The following is a 21,910-nucleotide window of genomic DNA, read 5'->3' on the forward strand; positions in this document are numbered from 1 at the left end:
AGTCGTGTGTGATGAAATAATGTTTACTAGTAGTGTAACGAGTAATCAGTGAATTGATTTATATTCCTATGATCCAACCAGATCAAATTGACCTAAGCGATTATAAAATAAGTTTAAAATGAAAAAATTGATTTATATTGATATTGGAAAATACTATTTGGATTGTGGCATCGAAGGATTATTTTACTATAAGGTTAAAACCACCATCACAGCGGAAAACACATGTGGGATGGCAGCAAAAACTGATCAGTCCATCAATCCAGTTCAGTGTGTGGAAACACTGAATTTAGCAAAAACACACGTCTTTGAATATTTTGAAGTAGGAAAATAACAGTGGGCTGAACTTTATGAAACTAAAATGTTAATGGGTTTCCATTAATTCTTGTTTACTTGTTTGTACACTTATTTAATTTACACTTGATTATCTTGCAAGGAATCTGGACAACTTCGCCTGTACTGTTCAGGTATTTTTCTCTGAGTCACACTGGTTGAAGTTTTGGCTAAAGGTGAACTGGATTGATTTTAGGTCCGTGAATCGGATCGTTCAAAACCAATATCTACTATGAATCATAGCCACAATGAGAAATTCTGACATAAATCGAGTCATTGTTAAAATGAATAGATATATTTACTCATTTTTGAAGCATGACAATATTTTGGGGGTTGTTGATCAGGTTATCAATAATTGTTTTGCCTTTTTTTTTTTTTTTTTGGAAGGAATTTGCTAACCTATTCTCTCATGTCTCCTAGATTTTTAGGGAGAACTTCAGCTTTTTTGTTTGCCCATCGAATGTTTTGAATTCTTTATTTTAGGACAGTTAAAAGAAGCCACATTGAGGATTTTTGTAAACATGGTTCCTTTTGGGAATGTGATGTAATATTTGTTTTGCAAATGTTTTTTTTTTTTTAATCACAATCAGTTTTCTTCAGTAATACCCCCCCCCCCCCCCCCATACGAATCCTTTCAAATTGCGTGTGTGATCGGCCGCATTCAACCAATGCCATGTTACCTGTCACATTAGAGAGGCTCACCATGCTTCTCTGAATTACCATAACATTTTTCTATAACCCACTAAGGCTGGGGCCAGTCGTGGAGTAGGCTGAAATTAGATTAGATCAGTGCTGATGCTGTAGCCACCCAGGGCAGTTTCTATATATTGCAGCAAAGGCTAAATGCTCTCTGAAAAACCACAGGCTTATTCCACCTCTGTCTAATGGTAACTGGATCTGTTGCGGAGCCCCATTTAAGGCCAACATACATCATCCTAATGCACAGAAAGCATCCTGGATCTGCGGTGATATGCGCTTGACTGCTTTCCTGTGTAATGTCCGCAGCAGTGCTCTCTGAATGCAGCCTTTTAATTGCAGAAAATGCTAAACGTCAAATTAAGCACAAACTGATGGGTGTGAGGGTCTCGCTGTGTGATCACTGCAGGGAGAGAAAGAGACGGACCACTGGCGCGTTTGGAACAGGCAGGGCACTCAGAAAGCAGTTATGGATTACCAATCAGTGCCTCCCACTGCAGACGATTAATGAGCATCCGTGTAGCGGGCTAATTTAGAACAATAACGCCTAATTAATTACAAATAATCAGCTTTCTTCCTCTCTCCGTGACTCACTTGCTTTCTTTTTTGCCCCTTTGCAATTTTTCTTCCGTCCTTTTCATCTTCGTCGTCCTCGTTTCCTTTCGTTTTCCGCCGTCCCTCTCCCTTTCCTCCTGTCTAAATAGCCTCAGGTGAAAAAGGAGCAAAGTGGGTCTAGTTTCACTACCCCACCACCCCCATACCGCCCTCCACCGCCCCAACCCATCTTTGACTCTCTGTCCTCCAAACACAGTGATTAATGCAGGCTCTTAAATTAGGCGTGGGAGGATTTGTCGATGCTGGACACGCAGTCAGCACAGCTAGAAGACACACACTAATAGTATCTACCGCTAATCTATGACTGCTTACATGGATGGGCTCTTCCTCAAATGCCACTGTAGACCATTGTTGGTATAGACAAGCAGTCTAGTCTACCAGTATCAGATGTTAGGAAGACTGATGGAGGATAATAGGGCCTTGGGTAGCTGCATTTAAAGAAGTTTTAAATATGTCTCTGCTATGAATACGTTTAAAGATTGTGGTGTCTAAACAGAAGTGTAAGAGCAAATGTGAAAATTATGTTTGCTCATATCAATCAATCTTCGAGTCTAAAAAGTCTAGGCTGGTAGTGGTTGTTTAAAAGTAATTCTGGAAATGTCTCGACATCTCATAGAATGATTTTTTTTTTTTTTTTTAATCTATATGTATACCTTTTTCCTTGGCAAAAAGTCATCTGCTTACGTGTACTCCAAGTATACTTGGTCTATACTAAATGCGAGGTGCTGTACGTAAAGTTTACTTTTTATATATTATCTAAATATTGTAAACTTAAAATGTTCCAATTTAGTCGGAAGAAGCATTTTGTTAGTATACGTCCTACACTACAAGGTCTACAGTGTACTTGCAATACTTATACTCAAGTATACTTAATAAAAATGATCTTCAAATGTAGTACTTTTTGTGCTAAGGGTTGTGGTTTACCTGTTTGCAGTGTACATCACACCTTACAGGTTAATGTGTTTGGCATTGGTCAGATAGACTGGTCCTCCATGGCATTTTTAAGCTCAAATGCTATAAAATAATTTATTTATAAACGAATGCCAGGTTTTCCCTGATCTGCAGATGCATATCAGTCGCAACAGGTTACTACAGTCTAAGCTTACATGACTCTTTCCAATTGTCTTTTCACAAAGTACTTTACTACTGGAAAAATTGTTTATTTTTATTTTTTTTTAATTTTGTTCCCCCTTTTTCTTTTCTAAGAATCTACTTTGTAGTATTTTAAAGAGTTAAAGGACAATTGTCCTAATATATTTTTTTACTAGGAAAATATTATTTAAAATAACTAAGGATAGCTTTTTAATGTGTTAAATTCAAAAAATCATGTTTAGAATTAAAAAAATAAACAAAAAACACGAGTTCTGAACATGAGTTTTAGAAGAAAGTTGAGGATTTCAAATTTCTGACTTCACCATTTAGATGCGTGACTCATTGGTGGCTTTGCTAACATTTGTGTCAACTGCCCTAACAGGTCGCTTTCGAGCAGCACAAAGAAAATCTCTCTCGGATGTTCCGTCAGTACCAGGATCAGGAGTTTGCTGGCTCTGGAGGCGCCATTCGCACCATCTCTGGTGTCAGCGAAAGCTCTGAGGCTACAACATGTATTAACGGGTCGTCAGCAGAGGAGACGGCGCCCTCCACTGTTATTGAGCTGACGGTGGACGGTGTTTCTCAGAAATCCCTCGACTCAGCATCCAACTCCACGCTAACCTCCAGGCCACGCTCGGACAGTGAGGATAGGGAGCCCGCATCCATCACTGTGTCCAACATCTTGGGCAGAGATGAAGACAAAGAACAGAAGGGGGCGGAGGAGAACTCCAGTGATGGGTTGGATGTTGGAAAGGAAAATGAAGTTGCTGTGATTGAAATGACCAACTCTAAAGAGCCCGATTCGGCGCCATCCAGAAGTGATGACCCAGCTGCTGAGAGCGATGATAAAAAACCAGAAAACAAAGACGCGTCCTCGTCCTCTGAAGCCGAAAACCCCCCAGAAAAGGCAGATGAGGCCGAGCAAACGTCATCTGAACCTGCAGCCTCTCTGGAGAACTCCGGAGCTGGTGGAGCTTCTATCTTCAATGAAGACTTGGTTGACATGTCATCTGTAAGTGACCAGGTTCAGCCAAGTGACGCTGATGATAGTTTAGAGGAGTCTTATGTTTCTGCCGCTACTGGAGAAGAAGGTGAGGTAGGGGAAAAGGCGGCAGGTGAAGCTGATAGTAAAAGGAAATCCAGTGAACAGGGAGAAGAGGAGGTTAAAAGTGAAGAACAGTCAGAGAATCAGGAGAGTATGGAACAAGAAAAGGTAGATGAGAAGAATCCTTGTTTGGAAAATGAAAACACTTCAATTGTAGCACCACAACAGAGTGACGCCGGAGCACCTAAAGAGGATGTCGGCAATGTACAGTCTTCCTCCGATACCGATACAAAGGACCAGCAACCGTCGGACACCACACCGACCTCTTCATCCCAAGAGGCTCCAGATCAGCCTTCAAAGGCTGGTGACACGACAACCGCAGAAGAAACCCAGTCTGCTGCTCCTGACAGCAACATCTCCAGCTCTGACACACCCAGGAGCCCAGATTCTCACAGCAAGACCAAGGAGATCAAAATTGCCAGACTGGATGTGTCCAATGTGGCGTCAGACACCAGGGGGCTTGAACTAAAAGATGCCTCCTCAGCGGTACGAGTGTATTTCCTGTTTCCAAAGCCAACACAAGCACTCTGTGAACTGAACCCTGTGCTGAAGCTCTCCATGTTTTTTGGACTGGTGGGTTTCTCTAGGACACAAACCAGGGTCAAGCAGTTGCAGCAGCACCAGAGGCAGGAAGTTCTTCAGGCCAGCAGAGAGAAGGCGGCACGCCAGCGCCTCGCTCCACCATGTTCCGCATCCCAGAATTTCGCTGGTCCCACATGCACCAGCGCCTTCTCACCGACCTGCTCTTCTCTATAGAGACAGATGTCCAGATGTGGAGAAGGTAGAGGAACCTTGTGTTAAATTAGTGTGCTAAAACTTCAATTAACTATATTTGTTGAGGGAAAATAAAAGTTTGCTGACTTTTAAAGCCTTGGAAATTGAATTCTATTACAAACAGGAATTAGTTTTTATTTTCTGTAAACCCCAAACTCTGTTTAAGCCTTTAATGCAATTACCACCAGAAGCTAAAGGAAGATTAAAGATGCAATTTATGGGCGCAGTGAAAAGGGGGTTTGCAGATAGTAGGGTTAAATGGAGGCAGAGGCTGTGGCAGCGCTTTGAGGAAGCAGCCGAAAGGACACTAGAAAGAAGATCAAAGTGAAAGCTGTATTTATTTCCCATTAAAGAGCAGTGCCAGAATTTCCTGAATTTTAAATCACTCTGAAGCTCTTTACAGAGTTCTGTGCAAATTTTATACAATGTTGGAATAGTAGTTCACCTCTTAAATACAAGTGTTTGTAGCAAATGTGTACAAACAATTCATTATTGTTAGCTTTTGGGCCAAAAACCTTTGTCAGTGAATGCTTCACAAAAAAAATGCACAAAAATGTTATGACTTTTTGTAGAAATTAATTATTTTTGCACAAATTATCTTAAAATTACTGATTTAATTTTTTTTTATCTTATTTTACCAGTACCTTTAAAAAGAGACTATATTAAACAACTTAAGAGTATAAATATGCATTTACTTGATCAGTTTCTGTCGTATGATTTTTTTTTTTACCTTATAATAATAATAATAAGGTTTATCTTGCAACACCATAAAGAATCTTTTTTTTTGATGTAAGAAAGTTCAAGAATTCTATTATTAATGTAATCTTCCCCATAGTTTTGTCCTTAAGTTAAAAGTGTAGAGAAAATGTAACAATATTTTCATGCTTTAATTGATCAAGTTCCTAGAATTTTTATTTTATTTATAAAATGGTTCAAAATCAATGGCCAAACCTTTATATTAATTGTGAAAGTACTATAAACGGTTTATTTTGTGGTTTAATTGGGCTTTTATTACAGAGTTTATTTAATACATTTTATTCCAAAGGCGAATTTCTGCTTTGATTATTTTCTCTAACGTCGGATACAATTTTCCGTTTGTTGCTCCTCAGTAACTCCACAAAGACGATTCCGGACATTGTGAACAACAGCGAGAACATCGTGTTCGTCCACAACAGCGTTCACCTAATCTCCCAGGTCGTGGACAATCTCATCATGGCTTGTGGAGGCATTTTACCTCTGCTGTCTGCTGCCACGTCTTCCTCTGTGAGTCATGTAATGCCCGCCCGGTCATTTTGTGTCCATTGCCGTATATTTAGAAGATGAGACTGGGTGCAGGAAGTTATCAATCCACATTGACCTTTGCCAATCGCATTAGACTACAGTTAACTGTTTGCTAACAATGTTAGTTTGTTGTTTTTTTTCGTGCCTGACCTCCGTGACTGCAGAGCTCTCCCATGATTCTTTGCCTCTGCCTGTGACCCATCCTGCCTGTCTAAGAAATGGGTAGAAGCCCAATTCCATTAAAGTTCAGGTCCATTCGGCTGTGTCTGACTCACAAACAAATTTACAGCTTAATGAAGAAAAATAGCATCTTTGCAAGTCTGCTTTTGTGTTGCTGCCACAAATAGCCTACAAATGGCATCAACAAAAAAAGGTTTTCCTGAGTTTCAAAATATTTTTTTCCTGCAAGAAATGGGTTTTTACAAGAACTTACTTAGCTTAAAACTTTGCGGTTTTTTTGGGGAATTAAAAATTGTATTTTCAATATTTTCTTCTGTTGACTTTCAGCATGAACTGGAGAACATTGAGCCGTCTCAAGGCTTGACTCTTGAGGCTTCGGTTACCTTCATGCAGCGCCTCATCAACCTCGCAGATGTTCTCATTTTTGCCAGCTGTCTGAACTTCACAGAGATAGAAGCGGAGAAAAACATGTCCTCTGGGGGGATTCTGCGGCAGTGCCTTCGCCTTGGTAAGAGCATTCACTGCTGCTGCATTCCTTCTAAATCCACAAACACATTTCATGACCGATATACAAGTGTGGCACCTCTTTGTTATTTTTAAAGAAACATATTTCTTATCGTCTAAACCAAGTCTTGTTCTTTTTTTTTTTTTTTAAATCTTATTTTTTGATGATGTGGAAGAATGTTTACAAAGTTCCAGGCTCTAAAGGAGGGTGAAATTTGGACTCTGTGTTTAAGTTTTAGTGTGTGATAGCTGAGCAATATTTGGTGTTCTATATCTTAATCTAATTATGTTTTTTTAAATAAGCTTGGATTATTACACCAGAAAGTCCTAACAGCTCTCTTTATTACACTTTTTTATTAACAGTCTAGCCGTTTAGTTTGCATCAAATTTTGAAAATACTGCAAATTTGACTTCAGACTTCAGTTGATATTTTTCAGAAAGCTGTCCTGTACTACTTCCTTTAATGTAATATGTACATATTGTACATATTATTGTACTAATACTATTGCCCTTATGGTTTTTCCTTCTAAATGTTATTTTTGACAAATATCTTAAATGAAATTGTGTTGTTTATCTTAGATTTGCTTAGAAAATAGGATTTGATGATGTTATTTATGTTAAACAGAAACTTAAGCACTTGATAGTTTTGATTGAAATTTGATTTTAAAGAAGGTTCAAACTTCATATCAAATTTATCAAACCTTTTGTCAAGACAAAGCTGAATCTTTTTTTAGAAATGGAAGTCCTTTTTGGATAAAGTTTTGTGAACCTTCTTTAAACATTTGTCTAGATTGTTTTTCTTGCTGTCTAAAATGTGTATTCCTCCTGAGTTACTCTACTCTAATTAATAATTGTATTTATTTATTCTAAATGTTTAGGCGTTTCTTTAAAGATTTATCATTTACAAAAAAACAAAACAGAAATTATTTCCTGTTTTGCACACGTTGACATGTCCTTATCCTCATCTCTAACTCCTGACAGGGTTTTATCTCCTGTTCACTGTTCTCCCCGTCCTGTCATCTCGATTCGGCTCACAGCGGCCGCCAGCAACTTTCCGTCTCAGCCCGAGTCACAGCTCCCTCTTGCCTCTTTCAACCCTTCCTCCTGTAATCTTTCCTTTCTGCTGTTTTCCCACTGTTCTCCAGATGCTGCCCTCATCCTCCCACCACTTTCACTGGGCTCATATCAGCTCTGTATTATCCTGTTGTTATAACCCCGCTGCACGGCAACACTTTGAAATGGCTGCTAGGGTGATGTAGAGAGTTGTCTGTTATGGCTTTGACTGCGCAGCACTCCTGCATAGCCTGAGGCCTTGTTTCCTTTTGCAGGATCTATAAATAAGTAAATGAAATATTTTTAGAGAGCTTTATTGGTAAATATTTGGTGCACAAGCAAGGACGATCAAAATTATGTTTTTTCCGGGTTATTTCAATTTGGCAAAAAAAAAAGCAGTTAATTTGTGTCGGTTTTTCCTAAGAAAATGATGGTTGCTTAAAAAACCCCTGAAAAATGGCTTGCTGTCCAGCATTTTTTACAGATCTAATTTCTTCTGCAAAGCGTCTGCAGGAAAATAATGCCATCATAGCTGTGGTTTTAGAAAGCAGCTGTTATGAAATCAATATTTGATGAGGTATACACTCCCCATTGCTGGCACCTAATCTGATTTTGGAGCACGGTAACAAGGTTTTCCCGCCCCCGCCCCTCCCTTGCCCTCTCTCTTTTTTTTTTTTTTTTTTTATAAATGGTCGTATGAAAGAGTGGTTCTAATGGAAAAGGCAAGCCCATTTCCAGACCGAATAATTTCCTCCTTCGTAATCTTAATGCAGCCGAGTTAACATTTGTCAGTTGTCAAGCGTGGAGCAGCAGCGTCTTGGAGCGACTCCAAGCCCCTACCTCGAGTTACACGCCTTAAGCCGGCCGCTTCTCACCTCCAGTTGCCGGACAATAAGATGTTGTTCTGTGCTGAAGGGCGCATCTTGCTGCATACTCAGCATGTACACACACCCGCACTTTCATTTATTATGGGAGCTGCACACTGGGGATGATTCAGGAGAATCCCCCCGCACTATGACCTTGGGAGGAGAGGTGGAGCAAGAAAGAGTGAGCGGTGCTGCCAGAGTTGGCCGGAACACTGACCTTGTCACGGCCCCACTCTTTCTCTTTTGTTTTTATCTCTCTCAGCTCCTCGTCCCCTGCTCTCCTCTAGAATCTCATTGGATTTTTTTATTTTTTTCCCATGAGGAAATAGTGTAACTGGGATTTTTGTTCTATAAAGAATGTTTCCCTGGCATACATTTTTGTTTATATGGTGTCACAGAACATATCATTTTCTGTCCCTCCCTAGTGTGTGCTATGGCAGTGAGAAACTGTCTGGAGTGCCAGCAAACCCAATTAAAGCATGGCGCAGAAAGCGTGGTGCGCAGCCACCCAGCCATGCCCAGCACTTTACTCGGAACAGCTAAATCTGCGACTGCGCAGGCAAGTATTCCACAAATTTTCCTTAAGTTTTGTCATTTTCCAACGTTGGCTCTTGTTATTATTTTCCCCTTTTTTACTCCCCATATTCACAGCAACATGCCATGTGCCATTCTGTCCTTTGTTCCCTCCACCAGCGAGTGTTATTGCATTAGCTCAGATCATATTATATTACTGCACGCGTTGCTATTTGTTACACCAGACTAAGCCCTTTGTCATTGCCCCTTTGATTTGATCCGGTGACTTCCAGTAAAGTCAAGATGCTCTTTCCCCGAACAAGGGTGTTAAAACTCATTTGTAATGCAGCGGGCTCCATAGAAAAGCCATTATGTTGAAGACTTGATCTCTGGAGGGACGGCTTCCTAAAAAGGAGTTTTTGAACCTCATCTTGTTCCACAAATGATCCTCGGGAGTAAGATTAGATGTTTCGATTCTTGTGTTCATGTGGTTTGATTTTTCGTAAATGCACAGAGTCCAGTTGATGCAGTGACGGGCGGCATGTCTCCAATCAGAGATCTGGACCGCCTGCTTCAGGACATGGACATTAATCGCCTCAGGGCCATTGTCTTCAGAGATATCGTGAGTATAATAAAAACAAATAAATAAAAAAATCTTTTGCTTCTTTTTTGGGCTACTTTTTTAAAAGAATTCCCAAATTTAAAGTAGGTAATATAACTTTGTGCGTGTTTTAGGTGGACAGTAAGCAGGCTCAGTTTTTGGCTCTTGCGGTGGTTTACTTCATCTCAGTCCTCATGGTTTCCAAGTACCGGGACATCTTGGAGCCACACAATGATAAGAGGCACCCTCAACGATCTCAGTCTGCCAGAAGCTCAGGTATGCAAACAATGATATGATCATATCTTTTGCAGGTGCAGTTGAAGATGATGCAGCAGGTTCGTGGAGGTGGTTTTGACTCTTAGCACCTAGCATGCTTTGGTTTGGCTTTAAATCTGAACCTTATGTCACACCATTGAATTGAATTCATTTCTAATTCGGATGCCACTCCCATTTGATGATGTCATCAATAGTCGCCTGTCATCCACGTTGGCGAATAGCCGGGAAAATGCATAGCAACATCAGTTTTATAATTTAAAAAAATGCGCGCTGAAACGAAAAAGTCATTGCCTATATTTACATGTAAACACGTGTGCTTCAGAGCACATCCACGAGAAAAAAATGCATTTCTCTCTGTGTCCCTCCACCGCAACGGTTTCCCTTTCAAAAGACTTCAAATGCCCCTACAATTGGAGGTGTAGGTAGACGCCAGAGGGGTAGGGGAAGAAGCAGTTATGCTATATTCAGCTAGTATTTATTATTTATTTTATTAACAACGTACACCAGGCTTAGTATAAGCCAATCAGAAGTTGTTTTCTTCATTGTTACTTTCTTGCTAGCAAAAAAAAATTTTTTTTAAATTTTTTTGAATTTCGTTGTTGTTTTGTAGTACACAAGTCGTATATCAAACCAGAATAAAATTGTGAAAAATCAGGGTGTGAATCAAATTGTGGGGAAAGTGAATCGTTGCTAGTATTATGTTAGTGGATAACAAAAAAAGTACATAAAAATGTGTGCCAATATTGTGCTCTAAGTTTTTTGTAGTTGGTTTGTGCTTGTGGTAATCTTATTTAAACAATAAACCATATGTGCAACTTTCTGTAAAGAACTGTGATGATGATCTTGTGCATTTTTAGACAGTGGAGCTGTTCCTGGTGGAACAGAGGTGGATGGCAGCTCCTCTCTCCGACGTTATGATTCCGGTATTGGCGAAGACCCCACCTCTGCAGCAGCCAGTGAAGCAGACCTGTCATCCTCTGGCATGGCTCACGGACCAGACGCCGTCTCAGAAGCGTTATCGACACTTTCATCTGAGGTCAGACCTGCTCTGTCCGCTGACTCAAAGGGCAAGAATGTGAAAGACATCCTGCGCAGCCTGGTGAGCCCTCCGGCAGAGGACGTCATGGTGGACCCCGCATTGCTGCCACCGGCCTTCCTGGGATCTGTGTGTGATGTGGCCAGAGACTCCTCCCTCCAGTTCCGTTCTTTTGATAGGTGAGGTCTAAGGTTCTAGCAAAACTCCACACCATTGACTGTATATGAGAACTGGACAGGAAGTAGCCGCTGCTTCCAAGAAGCCAAAATCTCAGACTTCTTCTGATGAGAAATAAACAGCTGTTACTCAGTCAATATATTTGCCCGAATAATTGTTCTTGCCCTAAGCAAAATTTTCTTGATAATCCTACTTTTTGTTAATGATAATTTTTCTGCAAGTTATTTAAATTATAATCTGACCAATCAGATGCCTCAATGAAAGTATGAACTTTTAAAACATTTGATTGACAGATTCTCCCAAGCCCACTTTCACATTGCTTTTCAAGTAGTACTTTCAAGTAGGGGTGTAGACTTCCAACCAACGTTTGGTTGGCAAGAGTAGTTGCCATAGAAATGTTGACTCTGACCTACTTGGACCAATCATTGCTCACCGACGCTGTCTGGCTCCAACATGGTGGCGTCCATATTATGAAAAAATGGCGACTAAACTGACTTAATTTGCTTCGAGACGGAAGTAAACCATTTTCTATCTGTGATGTCACACTCCTTCAGCCCATTTCTCATATACAGTCAATGCTCTGTGTGCATAGCTGTCAAACGTTTTTCTTTTGTTTGTGGGTTTGTTAAACAAATAGTATAAAATCATGCTTATTTTCTGTTGACATTTTTTGGGGTGATTTATCATGCCATAACTGAAGGGAATCTTTGAAACGTAGACCTTTAAGACATCTCAGCTTGACTTCCTCAAAAGGAGGCCTTGGTGGATCTTGAAAAACATTCAACAGAAAAGCCTATGAATTATTAGACTTCGACTTTTCTTCTCCTCTAGCTGCCCTCGTTCCCTGGGTTAGCTGTCAAACGAGCTCCTTACAGCAAAGCAAAGTGCTTTACAAAGAACCTGCCTTAAAGAAAAGTAGGAGTCCTCTAGGATGAAGAGACGAAGCTGACGGGGAGCTGTTTGTTTTCAGGTTGCCACTGATATTTAACAGCTCCCCTTTTCTATCCCTCGCTTGTCTCCTCCTGTGTAACATTCATATCTTGTTCCCTGATCTGCAAGAAAGAGAGCATCATTTGCATTGCCTCTGAGGGTGAGGGGGGTGAGCAGAACAGTCAGAAGTACAGCTTCAAAAGCAAAGCGGGGCGCTGCAGCCGCAGACAGGCTCAGGTGAGACAAAATGGCTATCAGTCTGGTTTCCATTTAGAGCGCTGATCCTTAGACGCACAGCAGAGAGGGAATCGGAGAGATGGGAGAATGGGGAGATGAGTGTCAACTCATAGTTCTCATGTTTGAAGAAACATTTCTGCATTATTTTCTTTCCCTCCTCCTCCTACTCCTCTCACAGCCAGTCTGCCTGCCCCCAGCTGTGGGAATTCCACAGCATCTCTGTGATCGCGTGCCTTTATCTGAAGAATGCTTTGTCAGGTCTCAGGGCGCTCCTCATATCAGGGGATTAGACTGGCTCCTGTCCGCTGAGCACACTCAGCGGGAAGAGCATGTCAGGAGAGCTGGAGAACGTAGGCTAACAGCTCACTGCGTGTCCATGGAAGCTTCTCCATGCCAACCCGGCGCAGACTGGAAACGCCAGCCTAAATGCTTTAAAGAAAAAGAGGAAGCCTGCTCAGAGGGTGTTTCTCACCTGCATGTCATCATCGTTCATTGTCAAAGGGAAGAAAGAGTTAAAAGCGTCAATCATCCTTAAATAAAAATAAAGTTGATGAAAGTAATTATTTAATCCACAAGTTCTCATCAAAGCAAAGTCAACTTTTGCAAATATATGTAGAGCAAAGGATTGTGGGAAATGGTTTTCTTTATGACTCTCCAAAAGACTGATTCTTCAAAGCCATTTTGATGTGTTTAGCAGCTTAAAGAAAAGTTGGAGCAAACCAGAAAACTGACACGAATCATAAACACAGCTGCTGGCTATTCATCCAACAGGCCTACTAGTTATTTTTAACTCATTTTATCACGAGCAGCTTATATTTCCATTCCTGTATAATTTCTTCTAATTTATCAGAATAAAAAAAGTGTTTAGTGTGTTCACAGCTGCTGACAGATATTAGGTCATTTCATTTAACATCAACTATGGTGATGAGAGAAAATGCTGCAAAAGTGGGACGTGGATTTTCACCATAATAAATATGTCCTCTATAATTCCAGTTTAGTCTTAGCCCAAACTGAAGCATTTTATTTTGACACAAAGCTTCAAAATAAAACTGAAGCCTTTTATTTTGACACAAAACTTCAAAATAATCTTTTTCTGTTTAAAATGTTGAAAATCTTTTGTCTTTGTGGTATTTTTTTTGAAAAATCGCCCGTTTCAGTGCATAGTTTAAGCTTTGTCTTTTAATATTCATAGTTTTGATGTCTCGTGGTCAAATCTCCCAAACAATCCATATATTTTACTCAGTCCGTAGTCATTCTCACTTCACCCCTTTTTTTTTTATTAAACTAGCTCATCACCTTTAAACTCTTAACATTGCTAGTTATCTTCCTCCACACGTCCGCACAGTCCAGTCGTGTTTATCGTCTAGTTTTGGGGTTACCGCTCCGCTTCTCCCGCTAACCACAAAGTCTTTCAGTGACACCAATCCAATTCAGATCTGACATTCTACACTGACATCTCCTGTCAAAACATGGCAACTTTCTATGCGCCCAGGGGGCTGGATTTATGAGACCAGTGCATCGAAATGCCGGGATCTCCCAGATAAAAACTACAGGAGGGTCAGAGGGTGAAGTATCCAAACTGATTTATTTACTAGTGGAGACCTGCTGGATTTCTCCCATGCATTTCTCAGCTATGCCCCTGTTATGACAGCCCGTCTGCAAATATTTGCTGATGCTAACCAGAACTAAACAGTGTCATTGTACAAGGCTGTGATTTAGACTGTATGGTTCAGCAGAATATGTGCGTGTTAGACACTGGGATATACATAGTGGAGTTGTTTGCATTCCTGATAAGTTCCTACATGCATGCATGAGCTTGTGTGTTGTTGGTGAAATGTTGTTAATGTCCTGATTGTAAGCAAGTTAAACATCAGCACAGCTTTCACTTTTAGACAGATTTTTCCTCATTTTAAAAATCAGTTTTTGGTCGCATGTTTTTTATTTAAATTGTGCAGGTTCATCTTAAAACATCAAAGGGCAAAAATACATTTTATTTCAAGTAGTAATTTTTTTCCCCCCATTTTTATTAAATCTAACATATTCAAAGTTTTCTGTTTAATTTTGATAAATTTGACTTGGAGCTTGGGAACTCCCAAAACGCATCAACTATTTACTAAATTTTGGGATTCTACATTTTGAAATTAAATTCTGGGGGAAAAAAAACAACTTTTGGATAATTCATTAAGTTGCACTTTTTCCTTAAATAACAAATCGATTAAAGACATGAATGTAACCAAAAGTAAATTCAAACAAAACAAAACCAAGAGCTTGAAAAATGTGAAATAAGATTAACTCGTAATATTCTAAATATTTTTCTAACCAACACAGTATTTGCTGTAGCAACCTGCGGACACTATTAAGGCATTTTAAATTGTTTTTCTCTTTGGCTGTTCTTAAAAACCTTTCATTAGGTTAAATTATCATCTCTAACTTCATATAATAAATGTCTTTCACATGATAAAAATAAGTTGTAATATTATTCCTCATCAAAGACGTTGAGGTGTGAAATACTTTAATTTTTTATTTTATTTCATTTTATTTTTTTAAATCTGAGACTGATCTTAAGAACTCGACAGGGCGTTTTATATTTTTGCAAGCTTTAGCCTCAAATGGCTAAAGATGCTTTGGTTTTTAGGGCCTTGTCAGATCTGCCTATAACCTCCCACAAGAACAACTCAGTTGTTTTTTAAAGAATTAAATTACTTATAAAATCCTTTATTTTTTGGTTCTGATCATCTGCTTTTGCTTTGTAACCTTTGGCTGAAAATGTGTCCTAGTCTCTGGTGAGCCCGTATCTCCCTGACCTTCTACTGAAATGTCACCAGAAAAGTCATCTGTTTGCTTTACTCACTCCTCAACATTTTTGGAAAAATTCATTTTGTTCTCCCTCTTTCTTGAAAAATAGGTTGTATAAACATTATAAAATGATTAATAAAGCAAGGATGAGAAATATAAGGTGATACACAGCAGTGGGCCATGAACACACAGCTGTCATCAAGAGTGCTGGATTTCCTCCTGATGCTGTGCTTTAGTTAACTCTATGAAGCAGTTTTTAGACTTTTGCTGGTTAGAAATTAGTAATATAAGATGGAATAGATTAAAATAATGTATGTTTGCACCGTTTTGAACGTGGACTCCTAGTTAAATGAAAGGAATGAAGACGAGTTGGAAGCGGTGCTGAAGTAAAAAGTTGCACGTCTCAGTGACGTGGTCATTTCCGGGAAGCATGTTTAAATGCACGCACATGCAGATGTTTTTGCTCCTCATTCTCACACTTGTTGTACTGGAATAAGCAGAAATGACTGGAGGTGCAGTTTTGGACGCATTTACCCACAGCGAGTGGAGAGCTGTAAATAATTCAGCTTCAGTGCACTGCACACACTCTTCTTTTTCTCCTGGGCTCCCGTTCGTGGGTTGAGTGGGGGCCACTGACGGCTGATTAATCGACTGGGGCGGCCCACTCATGATAAGTGTGGCTAATGACCTGCTGAATAATTCACAGGGCCTTTGCTGGGGGAGTGGTATGGAAGGCCAAACGCATTGAGAGACACGATCACAGGCAGACTTATTTGTGCACCCATGAGTGCCTTTTAACATGTTTGTGGGCTCAGTGGCACAAACAGCCCGAGGCTCCACACAGCAGGGGGTTCCCTCCATTGCTGCACCTCTCTTCACTGCTGTTGACGTGTGGCGTGCTTCCTGTCCGTGCCGCCGTGCTCACTGATGTTACCATCCAGTTCCCTTACTATTTAAACAAAGAAAACAAAAACCACTGCAACCCAATTCCATTATGTTCCATTATGACTCTGTTTTCCATGGAGCCTCTTAGTATTGTGTTTTATTTTAAACAAGCCACTTGAATCCCGCCGCTGCTCTGTTATTTATTAGTGAAAGTTCAGCTGTTCTGGTGTTGCACAGTACCTTTTAATGGATCTGATCAACAGCCTGACATCAAATCTGCGCAGCCTTTGATTCTGCAGCCAGGTATCTGTCCACACCACAGGAAGCACTCATCCAAATGTCCTGGTTTCTGCGCGGAAGTATGCATACATATTCTTTACATGCTGGCAAGTTTCTGTTCAGCCCGGCTTTTTCTTTTTTTTTTTTTTGCACGAAGATTTATGCATTTGAAGGAGTTTTTCTTATCCAACTAAGCCTGTGTTGCTGTGCATTTGTGTTTCTGAGAGGTAGCAGTAGCCAGTGATTAGACCCTGCTTCTTCTGTGTCAGCACTGATAAGCTGGGCCAGGCTCGTCTTTGATATAGCCAGTGGTCTGTCAGAGCCCTGCTCCAAACTGACAGCTTATCTGCATGCAGCTCTCATCCCATCTTCTGTTCAGCGGATGGAAATCAGACCCCACTCGCTTCGACCACGTTACAGGGAGACACACTTTAGGTACCTTACAGGACGGGCTTGTCTACAGGGAGAATTACTGTTAACAAGATAAACTATGTGTTTAATCTGGCTAACGGTATTGTTTACAGTCCATCCTGTTTATTTCTAAATTTTACTCTAACTTAAACTTACTGATTTGTGGGAAGTATTAGGAAGGGTCCAGTTGCTTGCAGAAGTTTTCTATTTTTTTTGACTAAATATATTTTATTCTAGGAGAGTTTTGTTGATTCTCAGTTTATTATGAACCGCCCTTACTGATTTAAACTTGATCAAAATCCTAAATGACTATAGTTTGTCTTTAGATTGAGGGGAAAAAACACAGTTTTACAGCATAAAAAAAATGATTAAAAAAAGAACAACGCATTCACACAACATATATAATTTTTATTTATTTAATCTGAACTGATAAAAACCAAACATAAACAGAAGGATAACTATGCATACAAAGTTCAAAGTCCAAACTTTTTATGTCAATTCAGCCCAAACTTAAATTTTTACAAACAATATTTTAGAGAATATAAATACATTAAATATAAAACACACTAAAAAAACCATTTATGCACAGAATTATGGTTAGAAAACACAATTGAATTTTGTTGACTCCCTTATATCTATTCATTAAATTAGCCTTTTATATTTACTTTCATTCAACTTTTAAAGACTTCCCCGCAGCTATTCCATATCTGAACCCCTCTTGGGGAGACGGTGTAGTTTGTTCTCATTTTAAAAAACGTACTTGATCTTCTCAGACTATTTTGTAAATGGAATAGCCTTTGGATGCTTTTTGGCAATTGTTTATTTTTTGTTTTGAATATGATTTGAATTATGGATCAATCTACCAGGTCTCCAAATTGTAATTATTTAAATTTGTTAAACATTGTTTCAGTTGGCTTTATATGTGATGATCTGGTGATTATTCTTTTGGCTTTTTGATAGGTTTAGATGTTAATTTTAAACTTTGTTTAAAAATTGCTTGGACAAGTTCATGGATTGATCATGAAAGCCAAAAATAATTTATTTTGAACTAAATTTGTCCATTTTTGTATCATTTTTCATTTTAACATGCTCCTTACCTTAGGTTTTTTTTAATTACCCTCCAGACAAACAGGAAGTATTTATAAATCAGTATGCACCTTAAACTAAAGATGGTTATTGCCTTATTAGGTTTCTGTGAGAAACCTACCATGCTCCATCTGCGCCTCCTGTTTTTCCTTCTTGGTCATAAAGGCAGTCTGAGCCAAAATACAGTCTATGAATTTATCCTTGCTCAATAAATCAGATGTAACAAACGACTCTCCAGGATCCCTGACACTGTCCTGCTCTGTGTCAACTTATTTTTTTATATCCTGATTTAGTTTTGTTGTAACTCTGCCGACTCGTTTGCTCTGAACTCATAACTTATTTATCTAGACTGTGATTCTTGAGGGGAGACTCCAAATTAAACCAGTTTAATTATTCTAAAGCTAATAAAATCAGTCCATTCTTTAGTATTTTTTACTGTTTTCATTTTGTGTTGCTACAAACATTTTTATGCACATATCAGTTAATTTATACTTTTTCTTTTTGCTTTAAGACGAAAGCAGAAATGGTGTTTAAAAATAAAAAGCATGTTTCAGCAACCCCGGTTTAATGCAAAGCTCTTGAGTTTTCAGTGTCTAAATCATATGATGTTTGAGTTTATTAACTGGATATTATACAGTTAAAATGTTGAATCAATGAAATTAACCTGAAATGATTGTTTTATAGCTAAAAACAAAACAATCTGTCTTGCAAAAAAACAAAACGCTCAAAAAAAAAGCAAAAAAGTTGAATGTCTTTCATTTTCCATGAGTCATTAACTCCTCTAAATTAAATTTGAATGAGGAATACCTAAAAATTTAAGTAATGTAAATATTTAGAGTTTTTGGGATATGAAGTTGTTGGTTTGTTTCATTTTTTTGTTGTAAAGTGACAATGCTACTCTAAAGACCAACCGTTTGTTTTATGGAGTGTCCCTGAAACATCTCCTGCACTGCAGCAGAATGATAGAGTTGGTGTTGTTCCAACCGCACCGTCCACATCAGTCTTATGAGCCTCATAAAACGGCACAGTCAGCATTTCCTCAACAGTTTTGCCAGCGCAACCCTAAATGATGGATTTGTTTCTTCTTTTTGCAGAAGTGTCGTCGTTGCTCCTAAGAAAATGAGCGCAATGCCATCTACAGCTACTTCCAAGTCGGCCCCGACGCCCACTGCTGGATCTGGAGCCCCGGTGGACAATGTTGCTGTCGTGTCGTCTGGTGATACCTCCCAGAGCACCTCTGCAGACGCTGCAGCTTGTAAGCACAAATGATAAAAGTGGTGATCAACGTTTAAAAACTCCTGTTTTTGGAATTTCTGAGATTTGTTGAGGATAATCGAGACCTGAAGAAATTTGCTAAGAAACGAAACATCTTATGCTACGTTCACATCTAGCGTGTAACACTCGTTCTTGACCACACATGTAGCCCATGGTGATCAAGCAGGGAGGTGCATCGTCTTCTTCTTGTTCTTTTAATACTCTTCACAAGCGCATGTCCGGCACCTAAGAAAGAGGCTTGGTGTGAAATGTCGAAGCAGTGCAAATCTCACTCCAGGCTTTTTCTTTCACAGCTCTATTCCGATATATTTTTTTGTCATATAATTACATCCGGGCACAAACCGGAATTATTGATTTCTCCATGATCAATTTTCAAATGGTTGGAACTTCTTCCAATAAAAAGGACGCCATCCAAACATCACCAAATCTGAATCCCTGATTAGTCACAGTTCAACCTTGGTTAACTTTTAACACGTATTCAGTAGCACCTCGTTTTGTATGTAGAGCCTGAAAAGCGTCTAAAAAATTTGCATAGCAACCTGTGTGCGAGAGTTTTGGACTTGGTGGACTCAAGTGCGCCTATATGTGCCTTTATAGACTTTTCATTGAATGTGGTCGCTTGAATGCTCGTTGCTTAGTGCAATGTGAACGTAGCTTAAAAGATTTTCCTCAAATTGTTTTGCATTTTTAGCTTTAAAACAATTTTCCCAGCAGTCAAATTATTTAAGAGTAGATGCTCCATAAAATGGTTTCAGTCTCTTACTCAGAGAAGGACTTGTGATTGTAAAACACATATCTCCTTTACTCAACCCAAAACTCTTCCAATATATAAAGGTGCGTGTTTGGGAATCTTGTTACTAAAACCAACAATGTCTGTTTTTTTTAATTTATTTTTTTGGGCGGTAGGAGTCAAAAGATCAGTGTTGAGTTAACGCGCTTTTTGAGAGAGCGTTTTATGGAGGCACCGGGAGGATGGATGGAGGCCTTCATTTACTCGCCTGTGTTTTGAAGGAGCTACTTCAGTTCAAGAGGGACACTCTCACCGGGCCCACATGGCCCTGTTTAACACCTTACATCCACACATTCCAGCACACACACTATTTTGGATGTCATTCCTGAAGAGTTATCTCCGCTCCGAGCCTGTCCCGGACAGAAAAACAAGCCGGCCGAGCCACCAGAGGAATCCCCCTCCTCCAAATTCAGCTGGGCATTCGATTATTTATGAGCTACAGGAGGGAGAATTTACTACCAGATCAATCACACACATACTTTGTACCTCGTGTGCCTCTGTCCCAAGGATTAAGTCATAAAGCACTTTTTAGGATATAATCAAACAGTCACAAAAACAGGTTGGAGGGGGGGAGTTTTTGTTTTGACATAATCAAGAAAAATCCCAGGCTGTTTTATTAAATCATTTCATCTTCAAACACAGGTGTTAGTCCCAAATCCATCCTTGAACAATTCTTTATTCCAGTGAATAGATGGTATATGTAGTATAATTAACATTAAATCATTTCTGTCAAAAAAAGCCGCTATTAGCCTTAAGCTGACAGTGAAACACTCCAGGGCTCTCATCCAAAGTCATGAATTGTAAATTGATAAGGCAGACATATTGTATTTGGAGTACATCATCCACTATCTAACCCATAAAATTATGCCGGTACCCCCACTTGCCCTTTTCAGTCATAAATCCCCCCCCCCCCCCCCCCCCCTTCTATACATTTGAATTGGGAACATTGTGTTATTTCATAAGAGGCAGGTTTCCACATGGGTTTATGGTGCAGTGCTGTTTGTATAATGTATAGGTCTGTGTGTATCTGTGTGTGTTCTTGTTCAACATCCAGACTAATACCAGACTTCTTTGGTTTCTTTCTGCAGCAGGCGGCCAGGTTCCACCCAGCCCGAGCCTGCCATCTGTCCCCCCACTGTCCCCTGTGACCCAGAACACAGCCCCCAGTATGAGGTGATTCATCTTCTTTTCTTTCTATTGCACGCATATCACTATCAGCTATTTATGCACATGAGCGCAATCAGTTATTTATGCATATCTAATGATTTTGGCCTTTTAGTGTGATTTACAGTTTTATAAAAACATTTTTTTTTAGAATCATATAGTTTTAGTGCAGATAATGTCAGGTAATGTGCATTCTGTTTGAATTATGTCCCTGATTTTTAGTATCTCTGAGCGTCTGGAACATGCCCTGGAAAAGGCGGCCCCCCTGCTGAGGGAGATCTTCGTCGACTTTGCGCCCTTTCTTTCTCGAACCCTGCTGGGCAGCCATGGGCAGGAGCTGTTAATCGAGGGCACCAGTGAGTAAAACAGTACAGGAGCTAAACGGATAAAGGCAGCCACACTTTTAAATCCTGCAATGTGTCGCGGCCCAAGAGCCGTGTGGCTGTGCTGCAGTTTTGCAAGAGGCCGGGTCAAAGGCTACGCCACTAATAGCACTGTTTGGGATGTCTGCTGCCACCAAACAAAATGGAAAGTTGATTGATAGTTAAGGGGGGGGGGGGTCTAAAGAGATGGCAGTGGAGGGTGTGCATTTCTCTGAAATGTGATGGCACACGAGTCTGTGTCATTAGAAGAGTAACTGAAATACCAAACTGCCCCCCCCCCCCTCATCTAAAAGCCTGTTCCTATGAATCAATGAGGCATATGTTGGCCTGGTCAGGCCTGTAATACAAGGCCCAAATATGTATTGGTTTACAGTAACAACATGTCGTCTCGTTAGGCCTGTCGATACGATCTGCTCTCCTGCAGATGGCACGAGCTTGTAATCCTCGCCTGTTTGTGAAAGTCTGCATGTCTTAACAGCTTCTGTTAGCAGATACCATTTAAGCTAAAATTGCAGAACAAGTACTCAGGAGTACAATGGATGCTTTACACCCACCATTGGAAAATCAGTGGTAAA

General features: G+C 39.8%; 1 protein-coding gene across 2 annotated transcripts in view; it reads left to right on the forward strand.

Annotated features, from left to right (window-relative positions):
- The window catches only part of LOC144994278 (lipopolysaccharide-responsive and beige-like anchor protein), a 171,285-nt gene that overhangs the window by 40,490 nt on the left and 108,885 nt on the right, over positions 1-21,910 (forward strand). For both annotated transcript variants that reach the window (XM_078951454.1, XM_078951459.1), the window contains exons 22-32: positions 3,116-4,324; positions 4,426-4,619; positions 5,722-5,875; positions 6,401-6,581; positions 8,922-9,055; positions 9,524-9,631; positions 9,745-9,886; positions 10,744-11,101; positions 18,818-18,978; positions 20,877-20,961; positions 21,175-21,308. In XM_078951454.1, coding sequence (XP_078807580.1) covers positions 3,116-4,324; positions 4,426-4,619; positions 5,722-5,875; positions 6,401-6,581; positions 8,922-9,055; positions 9,524-9,631; positions 9,745-9,886; positions 10,744-11,101; positions 18,818-18,978; positions 20,877-20,961; positions 21,175-21,308 — 2,860 coding nt within the window. The remainder of the gene's footprint in view (positions 1-3,115; positions 4,325-4,425; positions 4,620-5,721; positions 5,876-6,400; positions 6,582-8,921; positions 9,056-9,523; positions 9,632-9,744; positions 9,887-10,743; positions 11,102-18,817; positions 18,979-20,876; positions 20,962-21,174; positions 21,309-21,910) is intronic.

Source organism: Oryzias latipes, chromosome 1 (genome assembly GCF_053564925.1).
Source record: "Oryzias latipes strain Hd-rR chromosome 1, Olatipes_Hd-rR_3.1".
NCBI lineage: Eukaryota > Metazoa > Chordata > Actinopteri > Beloniformes > Adrianichthyidae > Oryzias > Oryzias latipes.